The sequence below is a fragment of the Tachypleus tridentatus genome, chromosome 8 (assembly GCF_004210375.1).
Source record: "Tachypleus tridentatus isolate NWPU-2018 chromosome 8, ASM421037v1, whole genome shotgun sequence".
Taxonomy (NCBI): Eukaryota; Metazoa; Arthropoda; class Merostomata; order Xiphosura; family Limulidae; genus Tachypleus; species Tachypleus tridentatus.
The window spans coordinates 56,916,402-56,928,474 of record NC_134832.1 but is presented as its reverse complement, the minus strand read 5'-3'; the positions used below and the strand labels follow the sequence as shown (position 1 = coordinate 56,928,474).

Genomic DNA, 12,073 nt, shown 5'->3' with positions numbered 1-12,073 from the left:
TTAGAACGTAAAAATTGTTTCAGTTTCAGTACAAACTAAATTAGAACACGAAAATTGTTTCAGTTTCAGTATAAACTATATTAAAACATTGAAATTGTTTCAGTATAAACTAAATTAGAACATAAAAATTGTTTCATCATAAGCTCAGTTAGGTCGTAACACTGTTTTCAATAGCTAATGTAAAAAGCTTAGTTTCTGTCTTTCTTTAGTGAGCTTTCAGCCATCTGTTTCTAAGACGTTTCCACATTTCTTAACCAATCACTACCGAAATTGACACAGTGATACAGGATGACAAGAGGGAGATGGACCTTAATCTAATTTCGTAAGGATTGGATTTATTAAAACCAGTATGTCTTTATTTTCAGTATGGTACGCTTATTTATTTTTATTTAACTTTTAAAGGTTATTATGTTAAGGGAGAAATCGAACCACAACTTCTTATCCTTTGTTACAAACGGGTTTAAATTTCACCAGTCCAACAATACACTATATTAAATTATAAAAATGACTTCGACATACGCTGTGTTTGCCATAAAAATGGATTCAAGATACACTATACAAGATCGTAACAGTCGTTTCAATATATAATATATTAGACTGTAAAAGTTACTGCAACATACACTATCACTACGTTTTCCTTTAGCACTCACATTAGGTCATAAAAAAATATTTCAGTATATATACATTATATTGACGAGTAACATATATTTCGTTGGTATCAAGTAATGTTTATCCACAATATTACAACAAAAGCCCGTACGTTTGCGGTAAGATAAATTAATAAATTTCTTACCACGAATACTGGCTGTAACTCAAATACAAATTATTACACTTCTTAACACAATACCTTTTTCCTTGTTTATCTACTTAATCAACAACACTATAAACAGCAAGTTAAGCTATTGATTATCTATATTTATCTATTTTGTCAACAACCATATTAGCGTTGTTAGAGCTAATAGTTACTCGGTAAAAATTTGTCCTTGTAACATATAACTAAGGTAATGCCATAGGCAAATCCTGTTAAGTTCTATCTCGAATGGAATATGGAAATAGGAAAGACGTGGAATCGTTTAGGATATGTTAAAATTAAGTTGAATAGACAGTAGCTGTCCGTTGTAGAAATTGTAGAAACACAAGTACAGAGGAAAACGTTTCGAAAGCCTTCCGCCTTTCGTCTTCACGTCCTTACAACATGTTCCCCGCTAGTACAACTCTTAAATCTACGGATTTACAACGCTAAAATCAAGGATTCGATTCTCTTCGTTGGACTCAGTTTATAGTCCGATGTGGCTTTGCTGTAAGAAAACACACACACACGATGCACTTACAAGATGCATTGCAGTCGCCCCACAGTGGCTCAGCGGTATGTCTGCGGACTTCCAACGCTAAAAGCCCGGTTTCGATATCCGTGGTGGGCAGTGCATTGTGTAGCTTTGTGCTTAGTTCAAAACAACACTGCAGTCCGTTCAACTAAATTTTGTCATGAATTCTTACTCTACTTAAACGATTCATCAAATAAAATTAGCACAAATAATTAATCTGAAAAAATATATTTCAAAGGTTTAAATGAAATAGTTGCGTCAGATATATCGTAAAATTAAAAAATATGTGGAACTCATTAGAGTTTGTTCATAGACGTAACGTTTCTGAAATTTCTGGAATACAACTAAATATAATTAATTAATTTTATTATAGGATCTGTGAGAAACAAATTGTCAACATCTGATTGTAGCTTATAGGAAGTACCCTTATAAATATTCTAAGTTGTTATGGTAAAATCGAAAAGTTTGGTTATGAAAGCAAACTGCCAAGATAACATACGTAGACAAGTTTTTATTATAAGTGAATGAAATGACAAAGTTTAGTTTCTTACTGGGGACACTGTCAAAAGGCCTTTTGTAAAAGCGAAATTTATAAAACAGTATATTATTATAATAAAAAAATTTAACGAGCTGAAATTTCCTCACAAAGGCTGTTCCCTCGGTGGACTCAGGAGATAGCCTAATGTGGGTTTGCTATAAGAAAAACGTACACATATACAAGGTCTGATACAATATATATATATATATAAATAATTTAGTTCTTACATGAAGGGGTTTAGTTCTGTATTGTGAAGAATGAATACTGGAACACATAGTTAAGGGAACATATAATCTTAGCCAGCTTGATATAGACTTTTTATGGAGACACATTTTTATATTACTTATTTGCAAACGTTTATTTGTTGTTACTCGCAAAACTATGGCCCGGCATGGCCAAGCGTGTTAAGGCGTGCGACTCGTAATCTGAGGGTCGCGGGTTCGCATCCCCGTCGCGCCAAACATGCTCGCCCTTTCAGCCGTGGGGGCGTTATAATGTGGCGGTCAATCCCAACGTATAAGAGTAGCCCAAGAATTGGCGGTGGGTGGTGATGACTAGGTGCCTTCCCTCTAGTATTACACTGCTAAATTAGGGACGGCTAGCGCAGATATCCCTCGAAACTTTGTGCGAAATTCAAAAACAAACAAATACAAAACTATACAATGGGTTATCTGTGCTTTGGCCAGTGCGGGTATCGAAACCTGGTTTCTAGTGTTAAAACCCTCGGATTTACCATTAAGTTCATTGCGAAAGAGGCTTTACAGTATAACAAGATGGTCACAATGTGAAGAAATTTGCTTCGTATTTCAATAAATTGTAATAAATTATGAATGAAAGCAAACAATGCAATAATTTGTCTAACACACCGTGTCTGTCGTGTCAAGTGCTAACCAGGCCTTTCGCCCAGTACCACGAGCATTAACCGCGCGGTGAATCTCAAGTGCTGATGTAAAATTAGTGGCTCAGTGATATGTATTAACGCTAAAAATCGGGTTTCAATACCAGCAGTGGGAAGATCGCAGATATCATAATGTGTAGCTTCGTGTTTAACAATAAACGAACGTTTCTTTGCAATGAAACAGTATAAATATTTATGTGTCTAGTTAATATCTACATCACTGTATAAAGCTTCCTTAAAGCTGACACTTCGTTCTAAATTATTATATGACTGTATTCATTTACTGTCTTTGCTGAAGTCTCAGATCTGCAAAGCCCAAGGTTCGATTCCCCCAGTAGACTGAGTGTACATAGCTTAAAAACCTAAACCACTCACCTTCTCTCTATATGTTTACCAGTCAATCAGTTTAATGAAAACAAGCTTTGCCTCACATTTCTGTTGACAGCCGGAAGCCAATCGAACAATTGCATGATCACAGACAGCTAGGTATCGATAAACAATGTTTGTCTTCGTAAACACTTGTTATTACCAATGCAAGACCTATAAATGTAATACAAGAAATGTAGTTACCTGCTCGGGAATCTTTATAATCGTCCATTAGGGAGCCTGTAGTTGGAGGTCCATGATGGACTCTAGAACTGAGGGTGCTACTGTTTTCAACGTGGTGGAGCTCTATTCTCGCGTAAATAAATAAATATAGATGTACATATGATAACACACCATCACCTATTTATATATTAGTGCTATACGGTTTCCAACTGAGCAAAACGATGCATTAATTATCACAGAAAAGTTTCTGATACAAAAATGTATGTAATATATGATAATAGAAAAAAAAATATATTAAATTACATTATAACATTATAATTTCACTGTTCTTTGTATTAGTAGCTGGTAAGCCTATTCAATTTATAGAACGTTTATGAAACTGACATTTTATGTGTTAAATTAAAGCCGATGTGTGAAAGTAATGAATTTTCAAACAGGAATCAAATTCGAATATTTACATAATACACACGACTTATTTATAGCTTTTCAACTTTTGATTCATAGAGAGAATAGTCTTACGAAACAAAATATTATTTAGATATTCATAAGTACGTAACGTATTTCATTAATAAAAATATTATTATAAACTCTGATGCAAAAATTAAGTTTTAAGTTATTAGAGCTGAATGTGTGTGTGTTTTTGTCTGGCATCACTAACATATCGAGACTTTCTTTTACGATAAAACACTTATTATATGAAGTTCTAGTCTGCAAAGTTTAAGAAACAGTTCTGATAGAGGGTTAAAAAAATATAAATTAATTTAGAAATATAATGCTGTTTCTCAAGAAACCAGCAGCATAGGAACGTGTTTCAAAAATGTTAAATTTTAGATGAAAAACTACAATGGTAGATCTTTAACGGAAGAAAGTGAGCTGCAAACTGACGTAACAGTTTGATACTTGTTTTACGAAATTCACTAAAATCACCAATTAATTAAAAGCATGGTTATAAAAATGAACCTTGTCGCCTCTATCGAGTAAACCTTCCATTTGGATAGACAGTCTCCGGCCCCGCATGGCCAGGTGTTTAAGATACTCGACTCTTAATCTGAGGGCCGCGGGTTCGAATCCTCCTCGCACCAAACATGCTCGCCCTTTCAGCCGTGGGTGCGTTATAATGTTACGGTCAATCCCACTATTCGTTGGTAAAAGATTAGCTCAAGTGTTGGCGATGGGTGATGATGACTAGCAACCTTCCCTCCAGTCTTACTCTGCTAAATTAGGGACGGCTAGCGCAGATGGCCCTCGTGCGGCTTTGCGCGAAATCCAAAAACAAACAATAAGTTATTATTTAGATATTTTATCTTAACAAAATCTCTAATAACCGTAGGATATTTAAAATGCAGTCAAACGATTTTAACGATTAATAGCTTTCAGAACAACTTTATTATATTTCACTTCAACACTTATTTTTATAACAAAAGCTTTCTTTTTTCTTACCTTTGGGTACTAGGATGGGGGAAAGGAATGTTGAACTGGATACAAAAGGTTTGGTGGTCGATGGTATTTCCTCTAGATACAGATAGCAGAGAATACTTAATTATCACAAGTTGTATCTTCACGTGGCAGATGTATTTTGGTCAACGACTGTATTATTTCATATAAATGTAAAAATGTTACTCATTGGTTAATCTACAGGGTGTTCGGAAAGTCATGAGCAGTTTTGGAATCATATGTCTATTCAGTCTATTTTAAACCAGCAACTGATAGCGGTGTTTAGAAACAAAATAAGAAGGATCCAGGCCTGTATTGATGCCAACGGCGATCACTTTCAGCATTGTTTATAATTGTCATTCATATTTACCTCCTGTATTCTATATTGAAACATGTCTGTTAATAAATATAAAAGTGCACAGTGACTTTCCGAACACCCTGTAGTTAAAGAGAATAGACAACTTCTAACTTAATATATTTTCTGTGACAGCTATAATAAACTTCTTTAAGCCTTCATAGTCTGCAATAATGAAGAGTAAAAGTCGTAACCCAAAAAAAATCCATTCTACTTCAGGTGGAAACAAATCACCATATATTTGTATAAATCACAACTTCTATTTTATTTCCCAATGTTTCTGATTTTCGTGACCTTTTAAATGTGAGAGAATTAATTAATATTAATATTGATTAATTAATAAAGTTTTCGTGTTATATTTAAGTTTCAAATAAAACACTTTATTACTATTACTTTAGCCACAATTCACTTTTAATTTTTAAAGTGCAGGTTAATCAGCTATGTGAACATCAATATAATGATTTAGTAGTTACCTGAATTTTAACGATTATTTCATTTACTTTTGATAATAGTTTTCATCCCAAAAGTAATGACAGCACTTCAAAGTCACGATAATCTATGGTGTTGAATCGGCATTAACTTTCACTGTAATCTGAGGCAGCATAATACACAGAAAATACTATCTCTTATCTAATTTGTTAGGCCTGATATGGCTAGGTGGTTAAGGCGTTCGACTTATAGTCGCAGGTTCGAATCCCCGTCACGCCAAACATGCTCGCTCTTTCAGCCGTGTGTGTGTGTTGAGGTTATAATGTATGGTCAATCCCACTATTCGTTGGTAAAAGAGTAGCTCAAAGAATTGGCGGTAGGTGGTGATGACTACTTGCTTTCCTTCTAGTCATGCACTGCTAAATTAGGGACGGATAGCGCAAATAGCCCTCCTATAGCTTTGTGCGAAATTCAAAAACCAACTTTTCTCTAGTATTATACCGTAAATTATGGACAGCTAGCGCAGGTAGCCCTTGTGTAGCTTTGCGCGAAATTCGAAAACAAATAACCAAACACTCTTTGAATGCAAAAGATCTCTAAAAACACGTTCTCGTTTGAAGTGAAATCACAGCTGAAGTGCAAAAATAAATATACGAGCGTGACAATTTTTTATTAGAATTCTTTGTTTGTTTGTTTTTGAATTTTGCGCAAAGCTACACAAAGGCTATCTACGCTAGCCGTCCGTAATTCAGCAGTGCAAGACTAGAAGGAAGGCATCTAGCCATCACCACCCACCGTCAACTCTTGAGCTACTCCCTTACCAACGAATAGTGGGATTGACCGTCACATTATAACGCCCTCAGGGCTGAAAAGGCGAGCATGTTTGGTGCAAGGAGATTTCGACCCCGCGACCCTCATGTTACGAGTCCAGCGCCCTAATCTCTTGGTCATGTTTTCTTGTAAAATCTTGAAGAAAAATCTAGTGGTACTTAGTACCCTATATCAGGGCTCTTGACTTTAAAAAAAATGAAGTTTTTATTTCAAATGTAAACATAATCTAGAATTGTCTTCATACTCCGTGCCTCTTAAGTGTTACTTATAACAAATTCTATATAAAATAAACAAATACTGGGTGTGAGAGTAAACGAACCGTAGATCCTGATAAAGCCTTCTTTTTCTCCAAAACTGTTTCTGGCAACACATTTGTAAGAGCCAAAGTCATCTTTAGTCACGTGCTTTATTTCTAAACTCATGTACGTATTGTAAGAATCATTTTCCTCACTCAGAAAGTGCACGTTGTTACTGATCATGATCACCCCCTTATGTCTGACCCACGACGTAAGCGGGCGGGGCCAAGCTTCCACGTTACACTCCAGAAGAACCTGGCTGCCAAGAGTTGCTCCAATTAGCTGCTTTGGAACCCGTATTTTCGGACGAACTTTCGTGAATAGACAGAAAAAAGAAAGTTAATAAAAAACTGGATACATGTAGATAGTACACTACTATAACTGCTTTAAGACATTGGTGGTTAAGGATTTTAAAACGATTAATTTTGGCAGATGATGAAAAGGCATCGAGTAAGATAAAAGAAATGGACTGCAGTAGATTCTTACCTTACCAGAGTTTCTCAATAAAATTACCAGATATTAATCCCCCGCTAGTACAGCGGTAAGTCTACGTATTTACAATGCAATGATGAGGGGTTCGATTCCCCTCCGTGGGCTCAGCAGATAGCCCGATGTGTCTTCGCTATAAGAAAGACACACACACGCCAGATATTAAAAAATACAAGAGAATTCTCAAAATCAGTTTCTGGCTTTATTATGATCTGTTTCTCTTTGTTGGTTACTTATTATTCTTGTTATTACAACTTGTTAATATTTATTGTCGCAACTTATTTCTACATCGTTCCTAAAAAAATACAATTTAAATATTTTTCTGTTTAAGTTACAAAAGTATGTTGCTTAAGAGATTCGCTCGGTTACTGACAAACGAGTTTCACACTTATCACGTAAGAATAACAGTAATCAAACGAATTCATTTAAAAATGGTTGCGGTATAGGCCTTACTAATCACCATATGTTCTACTCCTTTCGGAAGAAAAAGGAAGCCAAAGCAACTAATAAATTAATTCTACATTGCAATAACACTAAAAACTGGAAAACGCTTAGCAATTCCTTGATAAAAGACGAATATATATATATATATACATTAGTTTTTTATAACTTAAAAAACAAGCCGAAACAAAAAAACACTGCATTAATTGAAAATATTCAAGGGTACAAACTATAATGTGGAATTATAAGATGTATCCTAGGTTTTAGAGGTGACTGAGAAAGTAGGACCCACATTGCGGTGGGGATACACCATCTCTCAGTCTTAACCTCTATTCGCCAGTCTCACATGAGAAATAAAAGAGTAGCAGTAGATATTGAAATAGAAATCAGGAGAGTGAGATGTGGGTGCTCAAACCCACAATCTCCCACATCTATATCACTCTTTACTACCTGCAGACAGTTGTGGGAAGGTGAGTGCTACTCTTTTATTTCTTATGTAAGACTGGAGAATGAAGGTTAAGACTGATAGACGGTGTATCCACACCGCAATGTGGGTCATACGTCTACAGTCACCTCCTAAACCTAGGATACAACTTATAATCCCACATTATAGCTTATAACAAAATAAGTTAAGCTATAACGCTCTCTAAGCTGTAGTTTAAAAAAAATTTAAATTTAATATTCAAACATTGATTAAATGGTTCTCCAAGTTTAATCAAAGTAATTAAACGAAAGTTCCTTACAGTTCACCTCTAGCATAATCCTTTTGCTCACAGAAGGAGGAATACCATTTGAAGCTATACATAAGTACGCACCCATTTCTTCTCTGGTAACCTGGCTGATGTTCAGGTATTCGCCCTCTACCCGGGAGACTTCAAAATAAAAAAAATATTTTTAAATGAATTGAAAATATTTCCATTTTTTTATATTTATTTAACTGAGTTCTAACATCTTGTGAATGGTTTAGTGGACTGATTTCTGTTACTAATACTTTCGTTATGCTTAAGTACTTGAAACGAAAGACACCTGTGAAGTGTCCTTCTCCTTTGTTTGTTTGTTTGTTTTGAATTTCTCACAAAGCTACTCGAGGGCTATCTGCGCTAGCCGTCCCTAATTTAGCAGTGTAAGACTAGAGGGAAGGCGGCTAGTCATCACCACCTACCGCCAACTCTTGGGCTACTCTTTTACCAACGAATAATGGGATTGACCGTCACATTATAACGCCCCCACGGCTGAAAGGGCGAGCATGTTTGATGTGACGGGGATTCGAACTCGCGACCCTCAGATTACGAGTCGAGTGTCTTAACCACCTCGCCATGCCAGCTAGTCACCACCAACCACCGCCAACTCTTGGGCTACTCTTTTACCAATGAATAGTGGGATTGACCGTCACATTATAACGTCCCAACGGCTGAAAGGGCGAGCATGTTTAGAGTGACCGGTCCTTCTCGTAAAACCGTGAATCAAACTGTAAATACTCAGCAAATCATCCGTTACTTTTTTCGTAGAACTGAACGCTGACTTAAAGAAATATATTGTAACATAAAGTTCAGCACGAAGCACTTAAAGAAAATTCCTTCAGTTCTGAGCACTTAGTTTTTATGATTTCATAGTGAAATCATATACTTAAACCCAAGAAAATTCATTCAGTTCTGAGCACTTAGTTTTTATGATTTCATAGTGAAATCATATACTTAAACCCAAGAAAATTCATTCAGTTCTGAGCACTTAGTTTTTATGATTTCATAGTGAAATCATATACTTAAACCCAAGAAAATTCATTCAGTTCTGAGCACTTAGTTTTTATGATTTCATAGTGAAATCATATACTTAAACAAGAAAATTCATTCAGTTCTGAGCACTTAGTTTTATGATTTCATAGTGAAATCATATACTTAAACAAGAAAATTCCTTCAGTTCTGAGCACTTAGTTTTTATGATTTCATAGTGAAATCATATACTTAAACCTAAGAAAATTCATTCAGTTCTGAGCACTTAGTTTTTATGATTTCACAGTGAAATCATATACTTAAACCTAAGAAAATTCATTCAGTTCTGAGCACTTAGTTTTTATGATTTCACAGTGAAATCATATACTTAAACCTAAGAAAATTCATTCAGTTCTGAGCACTTAGTTTTGATTTCACAGTGAAATCATATACTTAAACCTAAGAAAATTCCTTCAGTTCTGAACACTTAGTTTTTATGATTTCATAGTGAAATCATATACTTAAACCTAAGAAAATTCCTTCAGTTCTGAGCACTTAGTTTTTATGATTTCATAGTGAAATCACACAACAATCTCCACACAGGACGCAATCAAATATTTGAACATGAGCAAATTGCTCTTTCCAGAAGTCATTTCTGTCGAGTTCCTAGGCATCATACAATCTGATTCAAACTCTTAAATATCTTCTAGTTTTGTTCCAAAATATTTCAACGGATTTCATATAGTGACGCGTTTTACTGTTATGCTTATAACTTAATATCAACTTTCGTTACACAGTACATTAAAATTGCATAGTTTAGTAGCTTATTCAACTTAAATCATTGCTATAAACACCATTTTTTATTATATACGAGACATACATTCGATAATAAAAGTGTTTCACGATATATAACTTTCACGTGTTATGCTATTGTTGCTTTAGTTTCATGAACAATGAAATTGCTTATGATAAATATTCAAACTCAATAGGAGATAAGATTTATGCAGTTTTACACGCATTTTGAATGCATCACGTAATAGTAACCTAAGTTAACGTATACGTGTGAATAATATTATGACATTATGGTATTATACGTATGTTACATATAGAATCAATAAAAAAATAATTATGGCGCTGCTTGTTGTGTTTGCATTCGAAAGATTTGTTTTGAATTTCGCGCAAAGCTACTCGAGGGCTATCTGCGCTAGCCGTCCCTAATTTAGCAGTGTAAGACTAGAGGGAAGGCAGCTAGTCATCACCACCCATCACCAACTCTTGGACTACTCTTTTACCAACGAATAGTGGGATTGACCGTCACACTATAACGCCCCCATGGCTGAAAGGGCGAGCATATTTGGTGCGACCGGGATTCGAACCCGCGACCCTCGGATTACCAGTCGAACGCCTTAACACACTTGGCCATGCCGGGCCAAACCGACACTGAATGCTCAATAAAGATCGTACAGAAAATAGTTCCAAACATTGACTCGTACCTGAGAACCTGCGACCTGTGTACGACACTGCACTGATGTCTTTGTAGTCTTCCCTCCTCCAGAATATTTTAGGTGTTGGGTAGCCAGTTGCTTGGCAACGAAGACTTACTCGAGACATCTCGTCCGCAATAGTATCTGAGCTCGTGCCGTCTTCGATAATAGCGGGAGGAACTACAAATTAAAAAGTAGTGATTTTTTATTTTAGAAATTTCAGAGAAATAAAGTTCAAATCTTATTGGATTAATTTTCTTTTATTTATAAATCATCTTTTTTAAATGACACAACCATTTCTAACATTAAATGCACTTTTAACAATGAAATAGGATCAGAAGACTCTCTGGCGATTGTATTTGTTATATAGATGGATATAAACTTATGTACAAAAACTATAATAAAGTTTAAATGTACCTTTAACTGTTTTATCGTAATTCTGATGAACAGTTGCAGACTGAGAGTTTCTTTTCGCGACGTAACTTGTTTATCAAACCTCTTTTTTTTGTTTCGAATTTCGCGTAAAGCTACACGATGGCTATCTGCGCTAGCCGTCCGTAGTTTGGCATGTAATTAAAGGGAAGCCAGCTAGTCTTCACTCTCATATAGTGAGTCAAACGCTTGACCACCAGCCCAACCCGTTCTTTGAACAACTGACGTAATCAAACTGAACGGGATATTTGCATATATTTTTTTATATAAAACTTAATATCTTACGTTTTAAACATCTGCGTATTTTAGTAATAAATACGGTTTTTTAATATTGTATTGTTGATTTTATAACAAAGACATATCGGGCTATCTGCTAAGTCTACCGAGGGGAATCGAACCTCTGACTTTAGCATTGTAAATCCGAAGACTTACTGCTATCCCAGTGGAGGACATCTAATAATACGATCAAATCTTATTCCAAAAAGTATTTAGTAGCATTTATCAAGATGGTTTATTTTAATTGTTAAATCACTGATTTTCTTAATTTGATTCTAGAATTAATTGTCTGTTTAGTCGAAAGCTAAACCTATTCTAATTATCAGCGTTTCGTGTTGCGGATAGGAAGTCCCATAATTTGTGATCTCAATACGCTGCTAAGCATGCTCTATACTTTCAGCGTTATAAAAATGACAGACAATCCCACTATTTGTTTAAGAATAACAGCGTAGGTGATTAGTTTTCAACCTCTAATCAACAGTTAGCCAACATTTCTATATTAGAGAAGGCTATGGTTGAGTCTTATGGTATCTGACTCGGTCATTAAGCCCGAGTGACGCATAAGACGTAGTTTAGGTTGAAAGTAT

At 35.3% G+C, this 12,073-nt stretch overlaps 1 protein-coding gene across 1 annotated transcript in view; it reads right to left on the bottom strand.

Moving 5' to 3' along the window:
* Positions 1–12,073, bottom strand: part of LOC143222438 (lachesin-like) — a 71,669-nt gene that overhangs the window by 7,419 nt on the left and 52,177 nt on the right. Inside the window, exons 4-8 of the mRNA XM_076448963.1 lie at positions 10,788–10,958; positions 8,329–8,457; positions 6,679–6,966; positions 4,751–4,822; positions 3,332–3,433 (exon numbers count right to left, since the gene is read on the bottom strand). Of these exons, the coding sequence (XP_076305078.1) occupies positions 3,332–3,433; positions 4,751–4,822; positions 6,679–6,966; positions 8,329–8,457; positions 10,788–10,958 (762 nt within the window). The remainder of the gene's footprint in view (positions 1–3,331; positions 3,434–4,750; positions 4,823–6,678; positions 6,967–8,328; positions 8,458–10,787; positions 10,959–12,073) is intronic.